The sequence below is a fragment of the Halichoeres trimaculatus genome, unplaced genomic scaffold (genome assembly GCF_033239565.1).
Source record: "Halichoeres trimaculatus isolate MK-OKI-2021-1 unplaced genomic scaffold, fHalTri1.1 fHalTri1_scaffold_19, whole genome shotgun sequence".
In the NCBI taxonomy this organism is placed as follows: Eukaryota; Metazoa; Chordata; class Actinopteri; order Labriformes; family Labridae; genus Halichoeres; species Halichoeres trimaculatus.
The window spans coordinates 11,835,033-11,859,187 of record NW_027437197.1 but is presented as its reverse complement, the minus strand read 5'-3'; the positions used below and the strand labels follow the sequence as shown (position 1 = coordinate 11,859,187).

Below are 24,155 nucleotides of genomic sequence, written 5' to 3'. Positions count from 1 at the left end.
TCAAACACCTTCAACACGACTGTCATTGCTGAGATCGAAATTGCCTATCACCATGGCTGTTTGCTGGAGGGCGACCTGTCCATGGTGTTTCCTCTCTACATTAACCCTTCTCTGCCCCTGAACATGACACGGAGGTTTAGGAAATGGCTTTTCCAAAAAGCGGGTGGAAAGAACTCATTTGCATGCTGTTCAGACTGTTTACAGACAGTCTGGATGAAGCAGGGGAGGGATGAGCAGTATTACAGAATACAGATAAAAAATTACAGTTTTGGGCACTTCTTTTTAACAGTGCATATTTATCGTATCAGTTTGTTCATGTTACATGGGGAATTCCCCCTTTTTATTATATATTTATTTATTTTCAGGCATATCTTCTATAAATTGTTCAACTATGCGAATTTTCAAAATGTCGCACTGCAGGCCCTGAATCTTACACATTTACTTTCTGAACAAGAGTTTTCAATTCATCACGTCTACTCAAAAGGTCATGAGCAAAGAGGAACTGTCTATAGTTGATGCTTCCAATATGTTTAGAATTTATAACAAATCCTTTGCATCTGGGCATCTGAGACCTTGAAACATGCCCAAAGACTGAAAGAGAATGTATTTTGTTTCATCTCATGACTTCTTTATTCTTTTTTTTTTATTGAGCTACATTTCCTCCCTTAAGCTGTTTTATAACAATCCTTTTGACAATATAAAAGGCACATGTGTTGTAGTTACAATGAATATGCATTTCTAAAAAGGTGGGTTTTAGGTGGGAATTTAAACTGGGGAGAAAATCTGAGTCATAGAATAACTGCTTTAAATCCCATTGTCAAACATGCATGATGCAAAGTGAGGCACTCAGAGGAGGAGATCTTTGAGTACAAGTAGGTGTACAAGAAAACAGGACATCAGAGAGGTTAGCAGGCGTAGGCTTTGGAGAGTGAGGAAGAATCTTGAAGTCCATGTCAGGCAGCCAGTGAAGGACACCGGCGATGTGTTTGATAAAAGGATTTTTGGTTATGATCAGGGAGGCCGAGTTCTGTACCAGATGAAGTTTATGGAGAAGTTTGTGACAAAGACCAGAGAGGGGAGTAATAGTACTGAATATGGAACAAGTGTATATGAAGCTGGGTTACGTTGTTGATTTGTGCTTCATAAATGGAAGTACTGTCAAGGATGACACCCACAGTTGACTTGGGGGTGTGTGTTTGTGTGTGTGTGTGTGTGTGTGTGTGTGTGTGTGTGTGTGTGTGTGTGTGTGTGTGTGTGTGTGTGTGGGGAGGGGGGGGGATCTGTAGTGTTGTTGATTGTTAGGGTGAAGCTATATGTTAAGTCTTAGTGAATTTGGATCCAATAAGAAGAATCACTGATTTACTACTACTAAGTTTGTGAAAGTTGTGAAAATTTAACTTTAAGTATCTAGTCTGTGAGAAGATGGTGTATGATCTGTGTCTGGTTTGGCCATAAACTGTAAAAAAAAATAATGAACAACATTTTGCTTGGCTCGAAGTGAGGTCTCCACAAAAACTGCTCCCCCTGGTGGCTGGTTGCAGTACAGGTCAAAAAAACTTCTCTCCAGTCATTCCAGATGGGCTGTGGTCAAACTTTAAAAAATGAATACACCTTGTAGAAATGTTTCTCACGTCTGATTGTTGTGGTGATTTGAAGATATAATTTGGTTGCCTTGTATTCAGGTCCTCTTTGTTCTGAAAAGTTTCGTTTTCATCAGTTATAAGAGGTCAAAGGCGAGGTTTCACATCACGCCTAACAATGATTGACAGCTGCCGTTCTTGTGTATCTTTTCAGGGATTGTAAAATATGTTGAAAGATAGAGTCAAGAAGTGATTAGACTCTGATTATCATGATTATCATTTTTGTCACTCGGCTCCACTCAGATTCTTCCAGTAGTCCTCACAGTGTCTACTGCGCAGACTCTGGCTGCGCCTGTGACGGGGGTACTTTGGCTTCTAAACCGTACATTTGTAAAGGTTGGAGCCATGCTGTCTACTCTATATACAGTCTATGGGTTTGGCAGACAGATAGACTTGAGTGTTGTCTGCATAGCAGTGAAAGTACAAACTTGGAGTTTACTTGGGAGGTTTTGATCCATAGATGGTAATTTGAAAAGTCAAGTCTTCTAAACATAAATCATTAAACCATTTTTTTGCTTACTGGGGAGCAGTCCGTTTGGAAAAGAAAAGGATTTACCTCTAACTATTGCCACAAATTTGGAAGCATAGGATTATCTACAAGGTAATGCTATGCTGAACCATTAAGGCTGAACTTCACTTGAGAAAAGAATACCAGATACTCTCCTCCACCAAGCTTCACAAGTGACACAATGCCCTGAGGCAGTTAAAACTTTCCTGGCATTCTCTAAACCCAGGCTCACCTATCTGACTGCCAAATAGTGAAGCAGGGTTTGTTAAGCCACACAATATGCTTTCACTGCGCCACAGATTTGTAACAAATTCTTAGAATGCTCTCACAATGCCTCTTCATCTGAATGAAGAAATTTCTCTTAATTGACTGACCCCTAACCAGAAGCTTTTCTATATTCATGTTGCCCACCCATTGGTAAAATTTTCACCCCGTGCTTTGAAATACCACACTTTTCTTACATGTAAGATAAATTCTTGCAGGCTTGGAGTCTGATCATCCTTTGCACATGTAACCACAAAATCATGTTTGCATAATGCCCTTAAACCCCCTAGTGTTTAAAGCGGTGTTGTTATGCAATGGTTCCTTTGATGTTTTCAGTGATAAAAATGTAAATTTGCACAAGTGGCAGCTCACAGAGATAACAGACCAATCTCCAACTTAATGTTTAGGATGAGAGATCAAAAAGCTTTTAGATTGCTGGCTGCCTTTTTGACTGATATGGTTTCACATCAAACAAGATCAGAATACTTAATCAAGATATATCAGGCAGCACAAAAACAGCAAACCATCAAGAAAATGGTCCAAAAAAAAAACAAAAAACCTCACTGCAAGACAAGATTTTCAAGTGAAAGATGTGCCATGAAAGCAGTTTGGGTACAGAAAGTGAAAATAAAAAATCTTAAACATATTGATAAGACAAATGGTATGCCTGGAATGGCACGTGATATGACAATATGACAAGTGTTTGGAGCAATAATGGAAAAGTACATTAAGTCTGACTTCAGGTAAAAATGGATTAAACCATTGAAAATGTCAGAGGAAAAAGGAGAGGTAAGCATTTACAAAATAAAAAAATAAAAAAAATAAAAATGGATGTTGTGCTGTAAAACATACAACTGAGTCTTATCTTTTATCTGTTATTGTTAAATGTTCTGTTTATTGTGGAACAGCTGGTATTTAAGCTGTGCATAATGAGTTTTTCCTGCCTGCTCTTCTCTTAGTTATTGTTCATCTGTTTTTTATGAACCGCTGCTCTGCTACTCTCTGTGCCTTTGTGCTTCAAGTCTTTTCTTCTTTAAACTGACTTTACGTGTTCATAAGGGGAAAACTCTTCGGTCTCTTCTGTCTTTGCACCTCCAGACAGCCCTTTGAAAGACACCACATGCCATCTTTTCTGCTTCTTCCTTATTTCTGCTGCATCTTTAGTCTCAGTTTACATCTGCCTCCCTCTGTCTTTGTCACCTGCAGGTGTTGGGAGCTAAGTGCTGGTAATATAAAGTGGATCTACCAGGTTCCTATCCTGACAGCTATTGGGGTAAGAGTGTGAATGTGACAAGGTTATTTGTGCTCTTTAGCTGAAGTTAAGCCCCCCACATAAATAAAACTTTCATAAATTGACAAAGTTCTTCAAGGTGAGGTTAAAAACTATATGTATGTATAAATATATATATATATATATATATATATATATATATATATATATATATATATATATATATATATATATATATATATATATATATATATAAATATATATATAGAGCATATATATAGAGCATATATGTATATACTATATGTGTATATATATATATATATATATATATATATATATATATATATATATATATATATATATATATACATACATATAGTTTTTAACCTCACCTTGAAGAACTTTGTCAATTTATGAAAGTTTTATTTATGTGGGGGGCTTAACTTCAGTATAGTATAGTATGTATATAGTATATACATATATGCTATATATATATATATATATATATATATATATATATATATATATATATATATATATATATATGTGTTCCATATATATGTGGACTAGGATTATGTGGACTAGTTGTCCACATTATCCTAGGTGGACTGGTGGTGAGGCTGTCAACAAATTAACAGATGAACTGTCTCACTGATTGACAATGCCATATAATGGTGTATACTTTTGTGTGTATCTATATATATATTTATATATATATATATATATATATATATATATATATATATATATATATATATATATATATATATGTATATATATATATATATATATATATATATATATATATATATATATATATATATATATATATATATATATATATATATATACATACATATAGTTTTTAACCTCACCTTGAAGAACTTTGTCAATTTATGAAAGTTTTATTTATGTGGGGGGCTTAACTTCAGTATAGTATAGTATGTATATAGTATATATATATATATATATATATATATATATATACATATATATATATATATATATATATATATATATATATATATATATATATATATATATAGCATATATGTATATACTATATACATACTATCTATATATATATTTATATATATATATATGTATATATATAGATAGATAGATAGATAGATAGATAGATAGATACACATCTGTTTCTATCTGATGTGTATCTATCTATCTATCTATATATCTATATATATATATATATATATATATATATATATATATATATATATATATATATATAGATAGATAGATAGATACACATAAAAGTATACACCATTATATGGCATTGTCAATCAGTGAGACAGTTCATCTGTTAATTTGTTGACAGCTTCACCACCAGTCCACCTAGGATTATGTGGACAACTAGTTGCCAGAGTTTTCTTGAGGATGAATCTTACTAGTTAGTTTCACAGTGATTTCTATCAAGCACAAACGCAAGGTTGACATTCAGAGTGATAGAGGGCTTGAAAATGTTGGGTTTGGATTGTTGCAGCTGATTGAGAAAGCGTCTTGAGGTAGGAATTGTAATGTCTGGAAGAATTTAAATGACACAAATCCAGCTTAATGTTTGTGTTTCTAGATCAGTTTTCATTGTTTTGTTGCACTGATTGTTAACAAAGGGATTGCTGTTCATTAAATTAAATGCAAAAAAAAAGTGTTGCATGCAGAAGTATTTAACTTTACATCAAAAACAGCTTGTAACTAGTCTTGAAATTAAAGAATTCTGAAAATTGGAGAAATAAAAAATACTTCCACTGTGACTGAAAAATCCAGAACTATTTCATAAAACACAGTCACACTTTCTGTTAAATAAAAGCACATTTTACCATTGATTTGAAGAACAAACTGATTTTCTGGGTGTATCTGTAACTGTGGAAAATGACGATAAATTACTTTAACTCACATCCAGTGTATGCAGCTCAAAGCCCGTTTGTCATGCTGTTGAATGTTCTGGAGCTACACAATTTGTTACACATAAGCCTCAATTTGCATCATTCAAAGACTCTGCCTCAGACCCAATGAAGTCTTCGAAACAAATCCTATAACACTGGCAGAGAAAGCGATGACTCTACAGTCACTCCTTTGAGCGCTTATATGAACGCTTCAAGAATTTGAGCTTAACTGTATGTGGAGATTAGATAGTAAAACCACATTATGGCAGGCATGAATGTGAATTGCATTTTTACGGAATTTGTTTAAAATTCAAGTCATTAACAAAAGACAAAAAAAAAGACCCTACAAGTTTCTAGTTACCAGATTAAAAGCTCTCCAACCCTGTTCCTCTGTTCCAGCTCAACTTCATTCTGTTTGTGAATATTGTGCGAGTGTTGGCAACGAAAATACGTGAGACTAATGCTGGGAGATACGACACAAGAAAACAGTACAGGTATGTACTCTGAGTGTATAAAACAAGTGGTTCAAATTGTGTTGAAAGTCACATTGAGTGCAGAGTTGAGTTTTCTTTTTCTGTGATTACTCTGTCCAAAAGTGCCTCATTCCTGGGATTCTGTGGTTAAATGAAAAATGAAATAATGAAAATTGAAACATATCCAGTACCCTAAATCAAGTTTCTGAGTATTTTGCATTTTTATGATGATAATTTGTTTGACGACCTTGCAACACAGACTACTTTCAGTTACTGTAAACGCAGCAATGTATTTACAGCAAATGTTGGAGCTCACATTTAAAAGTGAAAGAGAGCTTCATTAAGTACAATATCTGTATAATACAGTTCATTTTATACAATATCATCTAATACATTTACGAAGTGCAATATCTATTTAATTTTCAGTGCACCAAGTGCAGTATCTGTCCAAACCAGCCTGGGCCTAATCTGAACCTTAACCAAATGTCTGGTTTGGAACCAATCTGAACCTTATTCTGGGCCAAACTTAATCTGAACCTTAATATTCATAACCCTTATATTTGATTCTAACTTTAGCAGAAACAATTTAACCAATTTTCACTTCTTTGTGTGTATTTGTGTTTGTCTCTACAGGAAACTGGCAAAGTCCACCCTTGTGTTAGTGATGGTGTTCGGCATCCACTACATTGTCTTTGTGGGGATGCCTCATACATTGCAGGGCCTGAGCTGGGAAGTTCGCATGTACTGTGAGCTGTTCTTCAACTCCTTTCAGGTACTTTCTGACCTCTTCTTTCCATTAGATGTTTCATGTTTGATAGAGTTTTACTAATAATATTTTAGGGAATGTTTTCTCTTTTAGCTGTCATATGAAGGTCACACACGCCTCAATTGCTTAATTGCAATCATGCAAAAAGAATCACAGTTTGTGGTCTCACAAAAAGACATGACCATGTAACCTTTACATCACCATTCCACACTGTGGGAAACATAATTATCTACTACAGATTATTCTGTCTGTGTCAGGGTCAGGATCGCACCTCATCACACAGTGAAGCTGTTGCATAATGAGATTTTATGTTCTCTCATTTTGGTCTGCCTATGTTAAATGAGCAACATCAAAGTGTAGAGGGTGTACCTTTTCCATGTATGCACTCAATTAAAATCCCTTATCAAAGTGTGCAGTCACCAGAAATACCTCATGTACACTTACATCATTTTTCATTAGCGTAATCTTTTTTTCAGTTTCTTGGTAATTAAAAGTGTTCATTCATGACATGAATGGAACTATGTTTTTCCATTTCCACTTACTTGTTGAGCTGACTCATAGACAGTTCGTAATGTTTTTTTTATGAGGCATCAGCCTAACTGTGCGTTCACACCAAAAGAGGCAAAAGAGGCAAAAGCGGCAAGCACGGCCGAGAAAGCGGACAGTGGCCAAAGCGGCTAAATATTTTAGCCGCCTTGGCCGCTCGTCACGTGACTGATGTCAGAGTAAAATCCCACTTGTCATTTAAAGGAGCTGCACAGCGGACTTCTTCACAGCGGCAGCTGCTTGCTGTTGTTCAACTTCAGTTTAAAGCATAGCATGAACATAATGTAAAATCATCATCTAAACAGTCATGAGCGAATTGACAGGCAGGAAGCAATTTAAAAAGGAGATAATATTGATTTATCCACGACATCAAACTTTTACAGTTTTGACATGTACTTAAATTCTGTGGTAGTAAGGAGCGCCCATTTGCGCATTTGCACAGTGTGTGTGTGTGTGTGTGTGTGTGTGTGTGTGTGTGTGTGAGTGTGTGTGTGTGTGTGTTCTATAATCCTAAAGAAAAATACCCAGGAGCCGGACTCAATGTTAATCTTTTATTCAATAAATTACACCCCTGCGCAGCCCATGCATATTCCCCGTTCCAAAATAAATCACAACCAAAATAAAACAATAATCTCAATGTTCATAAACCCAAAATCATAAAAAGTTCCCAGCTAACGAAAAAATATAAGCTGTCCTTCTTCACACTATTTTAAACGCTCCTTTGATCCTGTTTTTTCCGGTCCTCTTAAGTCAGTGACACAAAACGACATTGACCCACAAGAAACGAAAGATAAATCCTCAAGGAAGAAAAAAGGTAGCCCAAAGCAGGCAAGTGAAAACCAGGTCAGTCCGTCCGTTCAGATCCAAGCGCACAGTCCGGTACACACAGTCCATCCACGGGAGGATCCAGAAGGATCCAGCGGGAGACAGTTTGGTAATAAAAGTAACCTGCACCCCCGGCGTAAACCTCAGATCGTTGCTGAAAAAAAGTCAGTCTGGAGCCCTGGTGTCATCTCATTCAGATGAAGCAAGAAATGATTGCATGCTAGGCTAGGCTACGTCTTTGCCACAAACTACACTTCACTTCGCTATTTTCTGCTATTACTGCACATTTTTTTGAACTCACCAAAACAATCTACCACCTCTGCGACACAAATTTTTTGTTGTTGGTCGCAGTAGCTAAAAAGGCGTATATTGAAAAGAATAGGATGAGCCTGAACACAGTTTATGAGCTTTCTTGTATCCAAGTGGGAACTAGGAACCAAAGTTACATGTGTTGGTCCTTTGGCCTGCTCGGTCGAAGGACATCTCTACTCTGATTGGTTGCCACCGTTTGCTGCTGAACTGCGTCATAGCTAATTACCAGAAAGTTGACCAACTTCTCATCTGGTGCCTTTTTTGATGCTTTAGACGCTTTAGCCGCTCAGGATGCTTTGGCCGCTCAGGACACTGGGCTCTCATTAAAAAAATGAATGAACTTCCGGCATGCTTGCCTCTTTTGCCTCTTTTGGTGTGAACACACAGTAACAGTACCTCCTGCTTCATCATCCACTAAAAGCACCCGTACTTCATGTTGCTGAGCATCTGCTCTCGGAACAGTAAGGCACCACTCATCTATGGTACCATCGTGGATAAAGAACATTGACCTTCGATGTCTAAGGCCTGGCAGAATAAGGAGAACTTCATGACAGTCCTGCCTTAGCCAAAGGTCATAGGCTGGGTCAGTGCCATTCTCTCCACTGATCCTGTAGTTAAATTTCAAAAAATGTCTCTTGGAGAGCATTTGTGCCAAATGTCATGTTTGCATCAACATTTGAACTATTGAAAAAATAAGCATTTGATAGAAACATTGGCCATCTTAAAAAATGGCGACTATCTTGAATTTTCACATGTCCAATGATATATTCAAAAGAGTGAAGCTTAGAGAGTATTTATGCCAAATTATGCCAAATTTCAAGTTTGCATCAACATTTGAACTGTTGAAAAAGTAAGCCCTTGATAAAAACATCAGCTATCTTGAAAAATGTCAGCCACCTTGAATTTTCTGATGGTATATTTCAAAACAGTGGAGCTTAGAGAGTATCTATGTCAAATGTCATGCTAGCATCACCATTTGAACTATTCTCTTGAAATGTGCAATTACCTGCTGCACTATGTCCCCCTGCTGAAGCAGCACATTAGGGCTGGGACCGTATGCTACTCCCGCGATTCAATTCTATTATGATTTTTGGGGTGCTGATTAGATTTAAATTGCGATTTTTCGATATTTACGATTTTTAGTTTGCCTCTTTTTTTTTTTAACATCAGACCATGGGAAAAAGTTAAATAATGATCATGTCTACAGAATATATCAGGAGCCATATTTTCCTTTAAAATGCACATCACATGAGCCAGGGGGAAACATTTCACCCTCTGCTGGAGAAAAGAGGTAACTTTAAAGAATTTGAATTTGAAAAAAAAAAAAAATGTTTTTTTTTTTTTTTTTTTTTGCGAAGTATCCTGATTTTGATATCATCAAAGAAATCCCGATATATCAATTTTTTTTTTTTCTTCCACCCCTAAAGCACATGTACTAAAATACAAATCTCTTATTGTTCTGTTGAGACAGTTGAACCTACCAGCCCTGAGCAAACATTATGAAACCAATCCAGGCTCCTATTTTTTAAAAATGTTGTTCCACAGCTCTGACTCTAACCTTCTGACCACATACCCTTTGTTAGTCTGTCCCCCCTTGCCCATCAGGACAACAAAGAAGGAGTTTGTTACACAAGGGCTAAGGTCACAGAGAGCGGGGCGCAGGGAGATTGAAATTTTTTCATGATAGATTCTCGTACAATTTGTCTGAATGCTGTACTCTCCTCTTTTTCAAACAGGGCGAAAATAATGACATAGGGAACTCTGTGCATAATAATGTGTTGAGATCTCCTGAAATGAGAGACTGCAATGGTCACAAAGTATAATACAGTTTTAAAATACTAGATAGAGAAGTGGTTACATTCACACTGTTCCTTTCATACATTCAAATGTTTGAAGCTTTTTAATGCACCTGATAATTTGCAGGATTTTGACTGGTTTTGATGAGCACTTGGTGAATCAAAAGCACAAAGTGACTCTGTGTGCTTGCATTTGTGATGACAGTCACAACAAAAGGGCCATTTTGTTGCAAACCAGGTACCAAAATCGCACCTCTCCTTCTATTTTGATTTAAAACACCAACTGTATCAGTCCATCAGCCTCGGCATGAGCAGATCTGTTCATAGCAAAGTCATAATACACTTTATTACTGAATACAGGCATATGAAAAAACACTAATATGTCTGGTTTGAATAGCAGGGTACTAAAAGAAAATTGCAGATTTGAAAGTTGCTGAAATAAAATCATTAAAACGGTGATAGATGGAAAAAGCTCTTGCCTCTCTACAAATTTAAGGGGGCATAATCTTCTTTAATAGATCCTTGCTAACATGCTGTGGGTTGCCACGCATTTTGTTTTTGACAGTATGGCACATCTTGTGATGTGTCCCATTGACTGTCTGTGAATAGGTGTTAAAGTCTTGCATGTCTAGCTCTGATGCTGTGAGATGTCCTGCCTGTGGGTCCTTATGATGTCATTCAGGCAACACTGGGATAGTTCTTGGAGAGAGGGTCAGAATATGATTTTATGATTCCTCTGCTCTTCTCACTACTCTTTAGCACAGCAGTTTGAGCATCAGGTGGTGTTTCAGTATACTAGCGCAGACACAAGCCCTGGGAATGTTGGTGGGTAGTGTTTTAGTTTTCTTATGAAAGTGTTCAACAAGTTCATTGTGTGCTCGTACAGAGAAAGTCTGAAACCAACATTCATCTCCTCAGTTTTATTGACACTTGAGGGCCTTTGAAGTCTTCCCTGTATTTTGTTTTGAATTTTGTTTCAGATTTCTACTACTGTGATATGATCTGTGATTCAATGGCCATGTTGTTCGTGAATCTGGTGGCACAGTCATGGGTTAGCAAAGTAAACAGCACAGCATTTAGACGAACAGGATCGGGAACCTCGACCTGAGGTGGTTGTCATACAAAGGCTGACCATGGTCTTCATATCTAAAAGAACTGGATCATACGACACAAGGGTGGTGTTAAGATCCAACAAGGCGATTTTTTTCCACTAGTCTGCACTGTAAAAACTGCATATGCAAAAATACATTGTATGCCACATTCATCTGACAGGTCCAGATGAATGTGGGGTAAGAAAAAATTGTCCCAGTATCTTAGAGCCAGAAACTTAACTTGTCAGTTGTATGTGGCTTATATTCAGTGTAATTGACACATTTTACAAGAATTAAGACATTAAAACATGCTTAGTTTGAAGGTGTCTGCAGTATTTTGGATGGTGGTATTATTACTTGGGCAATAAGTGGATTAAGGGACATATCCAGGCTGTGACATTGTTCTGTCCAGACTTGGATCTGCATCTAACTTTAGTATCCCTTTAAAGCCTTTGTGACCTTAATTTTGGCAACACAAGAAAGTCAATGACTGGTGTGTTTAATGGCAATTGTCACATGTAGGGATAGGTACCAAATTAGGTCCTGTTTTAGGTACCGACCAAATTTTGTCAAAAGTATCGGGTACCGATTCAGGTAAAACCAAAAGGTACCAAGTTTAGGTATCTAAGTGCATCCTTGTGACTGTGAGGGAGTGGAAGAGTGGGCGATTTTCCATACTTGGCATGAACACAGCATTGCAAAGTTATATATTGAAGAATAAATATGTGAAATTGAAAAAAAATTATGTTCTTTCATTAAAAAACTTGATATTTATTTTACCACATTAACACAAAAAAGTACCAAAAATTGGTATCGTTGAGTACTGGTACCGATTGCCAGATATCCATCCCTAGTCACATGAGACAAATGAGGCCAATAAAATCCTTTCTACAAGATAGAAAGCAGTGCTTGGATACATACAATGGAGCAAGCTGAGAGAACTGGGACAGCAAAGTGAAAAAAATGAGTCAGATTTAATCAGACTTCCCGTACTCTAAAATGAGCAAAGCTCAAACCAAACCAGAGCTTTCAGTACAGAATGGGCTGATTCATCTTGTTCTGTCTGTCAGTCTGCTCAAACCACCATGCCTCTGTTTGGCTCTCACACTGAAAACAGCAGTGTCCAAAGTCAGAGCACAACTCTTTTGAGCAATCATACCCACTCACAAAAAATGAATGAAAAAAAAAAACAAGTTTATACCGCCAATAAGACTTTAATCACACAAGTATTGACTGCCTAACAGCGTGCAAATGTTTCATTATCTGTCTAGATAATGGTCTTTTTATTGACATCAGGACTTATCTGAAACTGTTTTAGCCCAAATTTAAAATCTGGACAGAGCAATCCAAAGCTCACTACTCTCTCAACAAGAGACAGAATCAGAGTGGGGAAGGAAAGAAAGAAATCTTTGAATGTGTTAAGTTTGTTGGATAAAAGGCTCTTTCCAGTCTCTCCTGTACTTAATTGTGGCACTGTAGGTTTTCCTTATTCCTGGCATTTTAATAGTCTCTTTTCACCCTGAATTTTTGTGAAACACTAAGCTGTGTAGTGCTAAGTACCTACAAAGAAATACAGTGCTTTGCATTCAGCAAAAGTTATCTTGCACAAAGAAAAGCAGAGTTAAAAAGAAGTTCTCTGCGTTCCCGTCCTCACAACAGCGGTTGATGGTGTTCAGGTGAAACTGAGTCTTTACCCAAGAAAAACATTACAAACATCTGCCAAAGTTGTCACTGTTTTCAACCCCAATCTCCAGTCTCTTCTAATCTGTTTTTGTGGTTATTCTGCAATGCAATATTTTTCAGAAAATATTCCAAAACACATGTCCCCAGCACCACGAAAACATGTCTCTAAAATGTTTGTCAGGAAGCTGAAACATGGGAGAAACATATTCAGTACAAAAATCAGAAAAAAGCCATCTTTTTGCAACAGGATAACACTATCTGAAGAAAAAACTCTGGACCTGGAACATTCAGCCTTTCATTGAAAAGTAGCAAAGCACTCTTTCAGAATGGCGTACAGAAAATCGATGTGACTACCATTCTACATGTAACCTTTGCAGCTCTACACTTGGTTTCCTGTGTTCACACATTAAATAACACTTTCTCTCCTATAGGGTTTCTTTGTGTCCATCATCTACTGCTTCTGCAATGGAGAGGTGAGTGTGGTTTTGTTGGCTTTTCTCACACTGCTGATCCCAAGACCATACAAAACACAAGCAAGACTAAAGCGAACAAGTTGAAAACAAAGCACAAAATGAACTTTGGTTTAATTAAAGCTTAATCACCCATTTATAAAAAGTAGATTAAAACATTATAAAATTGTTGAAAGGTAAGAAGTGACATTAAAATATTTACCTCTACCCTTAAAAAGGCGCTGAAATAACAGTTGTTCACACCATGTTTCTTTTCTTATAACTTTAGTCTTTCAAGTGGAAATCAAAATCAAATGCCAGGTTTTTTTTTGAGCTCCTTTTTCGTTTGCCTTTTTTCTTGTCTTTTGTTGTTCATATTCTAACAAGCACTTCTTTTTATTCTGTAGCCTTTTGGTTGGATCCAAACACCTCAAAGTAAAAGCAATTTTCCTTTTTTGTTGAATCTGAGCCTCTCAAATTTATTCTTTTTTTTTAATGAACACTAAACAACATGACTCACCAACACTTATTAACATTCCACTTTGGGTTCTGTTCAGCTTTTTCACTTTTATGTAATGCAACTGCTTCTTTGTTGGCTCCACACATTAAAGGGAGCTAAATCTCACCATTTCTTTAAATTGGTAGAGAACAGTAAGTGATGGCTTTTTGCTACTTCTCTTGGATGTGGGCAGGAAATGCCATTCTCTTGCCTGTGATATCCCCTCCCAGTCTAGGTCTATTAACCTACCTCCCTGTGTACCTGAAAGACCTCTGCCTCTGCTGGACACTCTCTCTAAGGTCTTGTACACATGAACCGGGGATATTCAAAAACAAATCCCACCCCCGTTTTTTTTTTTTTTTTAAATACTTTTGTCCACACACAGCGAGTAAATTCACCGGTAAGTGTGGCTTCAGGCACGCCAAACCCATATTTGGCAGTGTTGTCCAGACAGTGCCAACCAATCACACTGACCCCTCATTGTTCAATTGTGAAACTTGAGAACTGAAAACTCTGTTACCAGTGTTTGCATGAAACCACAAAATTAAAGTTTTGCAAAAACTTCACTTTGGCCAAAGTTTTCAGAAAACATTGTTCTTAGTGACGTTAAACTGCATTTTCATGCAGATGACAGGCGTTCATTTATGAAAATATACACAGTTTTCCAGATATCCGGCTATATGTAGACATGGCCCAACTCAGTATTTCCCATAGAGAGTGGAGGTGCTGCACTAAAATATATATGAATTAACTCTTTGGGGCTCTTTTCAGACACAACCTTTACATTCTTCAGGGACATGTACAGGTGCATCTTAAAAAATAAGAATTTTTCAAAAATTTAATTTATTTTAGCAGTTCAATTAAACGTGAAAATCATGCAATACACCGAGTACACACAGCGTGAAATTTTTATTTGTAATGAATAAGGCTTAAAGTTCAGGAAAACCTCCACTTCTTAATTACTGATTGTCAGTCCCAGTATCAACTTCTGAGAAAAACTACAACCAAAAGGTGCAACAACATTAGTAAAATCTAAAATTAAAAAATTGATGTCCTTTTATATAAAGTGATCCCCTAGATCTTCTAGTTGTAGGTACAAGCTATCAGCTGTGCCCTCTTGTCCTGATAGAGCCTAGCTCAGTTTTGCTATGTGATAAATTGCAGGAAGAGAGGACACTTCTCAGCAATTTATGGTGGCACAAGTAAATGAAATCGGTGATACAGGTTTTTCAATTTATATCCAGTTCATATTGAACTGTCCCTCAATCCTCTTGTGAATAAGTATCCTCTGTGTTCTGAACTAAAGTGTTATGTTTTTAATGTAATATATTTTAATCCATCGTCCCTCCTATTCCCGCAGGTTCAGGCAGAGATAAAGAAAACTTGGACACGCTGGAACCTGGCTTTTGAGTGGGAAGGCCCGGTTGTCTGTGGCCGCTACCGTTACGGCAATGTGGTTGTGGGCCTCAACAACAACAGCACCAGTAGTCAGTCCCACCTGGCAGGAGCTGGACCTTCCACACGCTCCACCACACTTGTTTCAAGCCGTGTTTACCAGAGCTCGGGTCCCCTGATAAGCTTGCATGCCACCCTACCAGGATATGTTATCAGTAACTCAGACCCATCCATACCTGAAGAACCTGAGGACAGTGGGCCAAAGAGGGTGGATGATATCTCACTGAAAGAAAACCTGCCTGTTCTTAATGCAAGTGCAACAGCCGAGGATGAGGAGGAGACATTGTAACAGTAGTATGGTGGCAGAAAACTTGCAGTATGGACTAAGGATATGGAAAGTTTTCTGAAAAACTGAGCCAGCGTCAAACAGGGTATTGGGAAGCAGAAACTTGTGTCACTGTGCAACAATGAATGTAACTCATTAAAAAAGCCTTCAAATTCCAACTGTTAAAAAACACAGTTAAATGGTTATGAAGCATAACATAACCAGTAAAGCAGTTTGCTAACATGACTCAGACCATGAACTTGACCGCCGTCAGTGTTGATAGCAAAGCAAATGTTGACCTTCTTAAGGGAACACTTATCCCTCACTCTGACCATTTTTAGCCATTGTGCCAAATGTTGCTGATCACTAATGGAGGTGGTTTGCACATAATGTATTTGAAGGAGACAAAGGTGAAATGCATGTCATGCAACAAAAACACTCATCCACACCATTACTGTATCTTTTCATGTTGGTGTTTTGAGAATCTGCTGCACAGACCCTCCTACTGAAGACAATCATTTCTCACCTTTACAAGCTTTCAAATAGACAGAAAATATGACCATCTTTTGCAGACATTTGTATATTTTCAGAGAAGACAAAAAGGCTGCTTAATTTTCTCAGGAAGGGCAAAGCTACAGTGCATTTTTCTGATCATGGTTCAACTTGACAGTATTTGCTGAGTATCAGAGAAATGAGGCTACAAAATTGTCCATGCAGCAAGTGTGTTGCAATGTTGAAGCTGACTTACAATAAAACCATACCATAAATGCAGAAACATGTAGTAAAAACATGAACACACTGAATTGTTGGCGGCCCCACTCAGTCAAGGCAAAATCCAGTTACAATCAAATCTCAAAACTGGATTGCATAAAAAGTGTAAACTATCAAAAGTCTTGTAAACAGTTCAAAGATATGAAAGAAGGTTGAAAAGCACAATACTCACAGAAAACTGGTTTCAGAGCCATAGCTTGCTAGCATGTTGAAACAACTCACACAACTGTGTAGGGGTGTTCCGATCCCCTGTATAGGATCGGACGATTTTGGCCTTTTTTTTTTAAGGGGACATATCATGCTGATCCGTGATTTAATACTTACATATAAAATAATAAAGTTGAAAACAAGACCTTTCACCCCCTGAATTTTCAAAAAATTAGATATTGTATTTTTTCTGATATCCTAGAACGAGATTTGATGCCTCTGAAAATAGGTCATTGCCATTTGGCCGCGAGATTTCGACCTTCATGACGACACGAGGATCCTTTCTTTTTATTGGAGTAATCTGATAAAGCAGCTCCTCCTCTGTGATGTCAGTTAGTCACACAACCGCCACCGAGGGATACACCCACCAAGAGCCGAGTATAAATAAAGCTCCCTTCTAGCTCTGGCTAACTTGACCGAGTGCTAACATAGTGACGAACTGACGGTAGAGGCGATCTTTAGACTACACTTTCAGCATGATGGATAAAACAGATAAAGAAAAGTGAAGGAGCAGGATGGAGCCCTGTTAAAGAAATAGTTTATTGGTGAAGACTGCCTAAATTTCCACATATAAACTATACATGTTACAGTAGCTACCGGTTTGACTCACCACACTGAAGCGTCTTGAGATGATCTGTGTCGAGGTGGATTTTCTTCCTCCTGAGCTGCAGAACCGTCCGGGTCTGACTCGGGGTCCAATACAAAAGGACGTATCCTACTCTCTGCCATTTTATTAGTGCTATCAATGACTTACGGCAGTGTTTCTCAATTCCGGTCCTGGGGCCCCCCTGCCCTGCATGTTTTGGATGTTACTCCACTCCAGCACACCTGATTCAAATGAATGGCTCGTTATCAGGCTCGAGCAGAGCTTGATGACGAGCTGATCATTTGAATCAGGTGTGTTGAATGGTAACACTGACTTACTGTGAAGTTTTGGCAAACAGCAAACTCGCTCGGTCTGCCCCATTCAATGTGGCAATTTTGTAAATACTGCCATGCTGCAAAAACCGCCCCCTGGCTCTACCCCCTCCACCCCTCCGATAGAACTGACCTATCTGAGCACAAAGGGCTGTGACGGTGCGAGGTTACTGGAGGTCATTCTCGAAACCGAGCGTTTCAACGAAATCTTCAGAATGGCCTAAAATGAGGATATTGAGAATGCTATTGTGGGGCAATGAAGTAACTAAATGACTTGTACTGAGGGAAGAAATACTTTACAGGCATCCTAGTCTGGCATAGTGAAAAGGAGAAACAAGCATGATATGTCCCCTTCAAATATCAGTGATCAGGAATTCTAGCTGAGCCTCCCAACCGATCATTCGTGTTAGTAGTCATAAAGCCAAAATTGCTGCCAACCACCAATGCGTCAGTAAAACCGAGCGTTATAAGTGTGCCCGCCCTCATAAAGTTGATGAGAGCATGATAAAATAAGGTATGGTACAGTGACGTAGAGCAGCAACCACACTTCGCTGTATTACAGAACACATGTGGACAACCAGATACGTTACAGCAAAAATATCTGCTTTACCCTACGGTGACTCTACGGGGACAAACGTTCAAAGGTCGAAAACAAACAAGGTAAAGTCTATTGGCTATTAGCGCTAACAACTCCGTGGCTTTAGTGTCAGCAGTGTGGAAATACATCAAACTAGAAAGTGAAGACAGTCCAACAGCCACACTTGTAATCTTTTTAAGAAGCGTTCAGTTCGACCACAACATCCCATAACAACGTGCAAAGTAGTTCACTCACCGAGGAAAGGCTGCTCCGTTGTTTCTGGGCTTTAAAAGAACGGATGAATTTAGCTCTGAGAAGAAGGCGGGACGCAGGTTTATGCCATCTCAGTCAGCCACGGTATGTCCTTCCGTTCAGACACTTGGTTCACTGAAGCTGTACAGCACAGCCAGTAGTGACATGCACCGATGTCAAGTGAGGATGTGATGGTGGCGAGATCAATTTGGCAACAGAAGTTTGTCCAGTGTTTCTGCTTAGCCTCGCAGCACACTAGATTGATCCCTCGCCATGGATGATTCAGGTCAGTTGAAGTTATAATCCAGTTTGTAGCGAAATATTTCTATGAAAGGGGAAAAACACGAGGTAGTCCAGGTGGTGGCTAATATGTACGTTCGAAGTCTCTCACAGTCTTTGGAGAGATGCGTTCAGGGCAGCCTCTGATTTTAGTGTGCTGTATTACATGCATACAAGTTGTCCACCGTTGAGGGTTTGCTGAAAGCCATAAGAAGCATAATTTTTTTTTTCAACTAAATTAAGCAAGCAAACCGGCCATTGTCTGCAAATGTTCTGAGAAGACATAGAATTTAAGGTGATGTTGATGAAATACTCCTGTCTTCTGCGTCATTTAAGACATGTTTCCAGTCTCGCATATGATACATTCAAGTACCCTCGGAAACCGGAGAATCCGACGATTACCCCAGTGTTTTCAGTTTTTGGATTGGATAAATGGCTTGTTAATGCCAGTCGTTGAAAAACAAGTGGTAATTTGATCCCGCCGACGGGTTTGGGATCCAGAGGGTATTAACTTCAAAACTAGCTGGACTTAGTTTAACTGACTTAAGAAGCTTAACTTTTTTTTTTTTTTTATTACGATTCAGTATTGTTAACACACAAAACAACAACAAAAAACCTGTGCTGCTTCGCTTTCTCACTTCTTTAATAAAGTTTATCTCCTAACCCAAAAACCGGATCGCGACTTGGTATTGGCTGATAGTTAATATTAAATTATCGGGATTGGGATCAGGGGCAAAAAATGCTGATCAGGACATCCTTACAACTGTACGTGCAGCGAACTGTTTGCATTGCCTTGTTGTGAACAGCTTCACTGCATGTCATCATAATTTCTACCTCATCTCTACTTGGTGATCGTCTTTCTTTTCAAAGACATTTTCCTCCCCCTTTGTGGTATTTCAGGCCTGACAATTATCAGGATTCCTGTTTAAAAGCTGAGCACGCACACACTAAATCCAGCACACAAACACAAGTGAAACCCCTACTTGGCTTTCCAACAGGGTTCACACCCAACATGTGAGCTCAGGACTGTAATTTCTCTCAGTATGGTGCCCTTCCTGAAAGAAACATTTGTTTAAAGATTGTGTATATGGATTATCTGTCCCTTTGTTAATGTTGTTTACTCATATATGTCACGGTGCAAGTGAAAGCCACATTGTAAGGACTAAACTCTGCAACACACACTGCTTTGAAGAAAAATCCTGCTTTTAAAGAAGCAGAAAGGAAATCATGTTCAACCACTTTTATACAACCATAACATGTCATTTTGAATAAATGACAAGAGAACAGCCTCAACTACAGGTTTCTCGATAAAGCCCCCTTCAGTCAAGGCACAGGTGTTCTGGTACAAACATCCATAATGCAATGTGTCACATTGATTGGCTCCATCTGCTGCTGTTTGTCTCTCACCAGTCATACTTTACTAGTCACTTTGCCTAAAAACTACTCCTAAGAATTCTCTGTGAGCTTAGCCATCCTATTGTGTGGGCATTTTGCTTTGTACACTTAGTACACTAACTGACACACTCTCACATACATACCTGGGGAGTTTACAGCAACCATTATTTTCATTGAGATTGAGTACACAAGACCTAATAGTGTATAATGGGTTAATATATCACAATTGTTAATTTTAGCCTTGTGTATTCAAGGCTTGATACGAAGGGGCATATAAATGATGAATTAATATCAATATAAGTAATGTTATGAAGTGGAGCCATATTTTTTTCTCTGCTTCTCACTGTGAATACTGTTAAGAAACAGGCAGAGTCGCTGCCATGCTGTTGCCTGTGGGTCTCAGTCCCAGGCCCTTAAGGGTGGAGGTTACAGATAAAAGTTTCCAGTGCTGAATTTTAATCCTACTGCAGCCTTGTCACTTGAAATCTTTTTGAAAGGCAGTGACAATATCGGTGACCCGCACAGAGACCTGTTAGTCGCAGTGCATGACAAACTAAATTCTACTCTTACCTGTGCAGCCCAATATATTCACAGAAGTATCTCATCATCACCATGCATCAGCTAAGAGAGAGAAAAAGCTTAAAACATCTGCGCTCATTTTAAATCTTAATCAATCATTTATATTTCTCCTGGCTCCAAGGTTAAAGCAGTGAGCCACCAAAAAATTGAGGGGGAATTAACTAAGAATAGAGCTTGGTTTCTAATAACACCTATTACTGCTCATCATTTCCCCCTCTGGCTGCCTCGAGGTCTGATTATAACTTTTCTTGATATATCAAAAAATAATTCACAAAACCACCACTTGTGCTTTCGAGGGTGCATTTTTGAAGTTTCTTTTAGTTTTAGTTTTCAACCTCAGTGTTGTGTGTTGTTGTCTGTGATGTTAGTAGATTAAAGCTTAGGAGAACTTTCATTTTACAGTTAGGGAGACTCTTTTATCACCACCAGTGCTTTGGGTTTGTTGCCAACAAACATTATCCTGGGGGTGGAATACTTATTACAGTAGTGACAGGTCAGAGTTCTCCCTTATTTTTTTTGGTGAAATGTTGTCATCAGCCAAGTTCAAGATTATAAAATACTGTCCTCACAGTTCTCTGCAGAGTCCCCTTTGAGGATTAGTGGGCTTTTCTACTGACTGTGTTATTGATTTTTTGCCATGATGGGACAAACTGCTTGTTGCTCATATCTGGCCCTAGGAGCTGAGAAATGGTTCAAACATCCCTTGGGCACACAAAGTCATAAAACTCAACAAAATGTCAAAAAAATAAATGTGTGTTTTCACACAGAGAAAAAAGACACATCACTTTTTTATGGACATCAGGATGTTTGGATATTTGTTAAAACTTTGACACCCTGACAAGGTCTGTCCAGTGCTGCCTGCTTCTCACTGTGATGTCTATTATCCTGTCTGCTGCAAAAGCACAGAGAGCAATGGGTTCAAGCTGAGCTGCAGGGCCATGTCACACCTTCACTATTGCACTTCTGTTCAATGCCAGTCAGAATTCAGGTAAAGGGACACTTTCTTTTGTGTTGGGTAGATTATTACGTACTTGTTATGGCTGACAAGAGGTTTTGAGGGAGTATGTTGAGCTCAGAAGAAACAAAATGATCCTTGACTTCACATGTTCAAGTGTATGTAAGATTGTAAAGGGGAAAAAAGCCCCAGGCAGTATATGCGTGGTTCAAAAAATATTAATCCTGGGGTAGGGCTGTTGAGATCATAAAAGACAACTATATAAAAAAAATAATTCAATAAAAATCTCTTTATCTCTCTACATTTTTACCCCATAGTGCAATTTGGGTCCTGGTAGTGACAACGTCATGGACAGCCTGTCATACAGACCTTTGCACACCAACCACCACGTGAATAAACAGCATGAAATTGGGAAAAATATGCAGGTTTCTTACAGCTATTCTCCTCCAAATGATGTTCTTGTAGTTGTTGTCTTTGTAGTTTTTATGTCTTTTGTTGTTAAGAACCAGATGATGGGACACAAACACAATTAATGTTAAATGGTTTGGTATGCAACAAAAAACTTTTTGATTGGTTGTCTGTGTACTCATTGCAAGTGAAACTTTGGAAAAATTGACCTCAGTCTTAAAATATAAAATACTAGTGTGAAAGCTTGCATTAAAAAAACAGTAGGTTCGATAAAAATGAATAAATAAATAATGTGAAAAAAATATGTGTTTGGTGTGCAAAGGGATTTCCACCACAGGCCTTTTTTTCTCTACCCCAACTTTATTGACACTGTTACTCCACCTCCATCATCATCACCCAGTCTCAGCAGGAGACACAGACTACATCCAACTTTCTTCAAGCATCAAAGACTAAAACAATACTTCACTAACACATCAATGGTGTCTCTCTATCAAAACAATGTTATTTAACTTATACCTTGAACAAGTGTGATATTGACTGTTTGCATCCTTGCGGCGACAGTGTCTTTACCTCCTCAAAAGTCAGTGTATTGATTTAACTTTTTCTAAGAACTGTTTTTAAGTCCAGCCATGCTTTATTTCACAGAGCAAACTCTGTGCTAGTGCTGGTAAAGGTCCTGATGAAACTGTGATTACCCTGTGCTCAGAGGAAAACAACATGCAGGCTGTTCAGGTTTCTTAACAGATTCATGCTGTAAAGAGCTTTGGTTGCAATCAAGAGACCTGTTAAAGCATTTCAGTGAAACCAAATATTCAAAACTCACTGAAGTCTTTTAGAGGTGAACATGGGGCATGCAAATCAGGTCCTTAGTCTTAGATGTCTCAATTTGGAGCTTCTTACACTCAGCCATCTGCTTCATATTCCATTTTTCATGTGACTGTTTTAAACTTCAATTTGAAAAAACTCTTGGGTAGAGGATGAAATCTCAGCAACACTCACATGTGCATTTACAAAACTGAACAAAAAAAAAACATGAATTTTGAGGACTGAAGGATGGGATGGTCCCTGATGGTCTCAGAGTCTAATGAACTTAATGCACCTGTTGAGCATAACGATAGCAGCCTGTGTGATGTTAGAATCTCGCCTCTTATCAGTGTACTATTTGTTCTGCATCTGCTATGCCTGAACTATAAGCTAGTAAGAAGAACAAAAGATGCTGCAGCATTCAGTGTAGATAATAATCTATTCATCCTTTTACCACCACTACTGTTCACTTTTTAAATAAGGAAAACACAAGCTGGGTTTGCATACTCAATTTACCATTGGGTTCTTTTGGCAACCTCAGCCATCCTCTCTTTAAACAGACGAGATAATGACGAGACATGGGGAAAGTGAAAGAATCTGGCTTGCCATGTTTCTGAAATGATGTGAATGCCTTTTTTAAATTAATGAGTCAGTCGTCGGATGTGTTAATTGCACTGAATTATGAAAAAAACTAATTAAGTGAAGTAGCTCTTTAAATCATGCTGCAGCACTCTGACTTGGATACCAACGCCTTGATTGGACATGTTCTCTACAACTAAATTTGCCCAAGTTAAGTGTCATTAGTGAAGAGTGCTAACTTTCAGCAAGAGACTAAGGCCACACAAGCACATGTTAAGGGGCACCAAATGCTGAGTGCATTCAACTGAGTGCATGCCAGAAAGGTTAACTCTTGCAGTAGTATTTGTTTAAATCAGTGATGGTGATAAAAGATGAACAACATGACAGCTCTCCAAAAGTGAAGCCCCAAAACATGGTGCTTCCTCTACTCATTTGCTACACTGTAGATTATAAAACACACTAGTAGACTTGAGCTGCATTGCCACAACATGATGTCATCAATTGCAGTGAGTCTGTAATTTGAGGTGACAGTGTTGCAAAATCAATGTTTTACTGATGAGTTATTGACCTGGGATCTCTGACAATACAACACAAACTGGCTTTAAATTCATACTCATGTTGAGCTTTTTTTCAGAGTGAATAAAAGATTATGCATTACATGATATAAATGGTTTGGTGTATTACTTCTACTGCCATTAGCTTGAAGACTCTTTGATCTTTTAAAATT

The 24,155-nt window shown here is 38.1% G+C and overlaps 1 protein-coding gene across 1 annotated transcript in view; it reads left to right on the top strand.

Moving 5' to 3' along the window:
- The window catches only part of pth2ra (parathyroid hormone 2 receptor a), a 54,388-nt gene extending 30,311 nt beyond the window's left edge, over positions 1-24,077 (top strand). The window contains exons 8-12 of the mRNA XM_074695462.1: positions 3,619-3,685; positions 5,944-6,038; positions 6,651-6,789; positions 13,468-13,509; positions 15,345-24,077. Of these exons, the coding sequence (XP_074551563.1) occupies positions 3,619-3,685; positions 5,944-6,038; positions 6,651-6,789; positions 13,468-13,509; positions 15,345-15,728 (727 nt within the window). The 3' untranslated portion in view covers positions 15,729-24,077. The remainder of the gene's footprint in view (positions 1-3,618; positions 3,686-5,943; positions 6,039-6,650; positions 6,790-13,467; positions 13,510-15,344) is intronic.
- Positions 24,078-24,155: the final 78 nt, after the last annotated feature.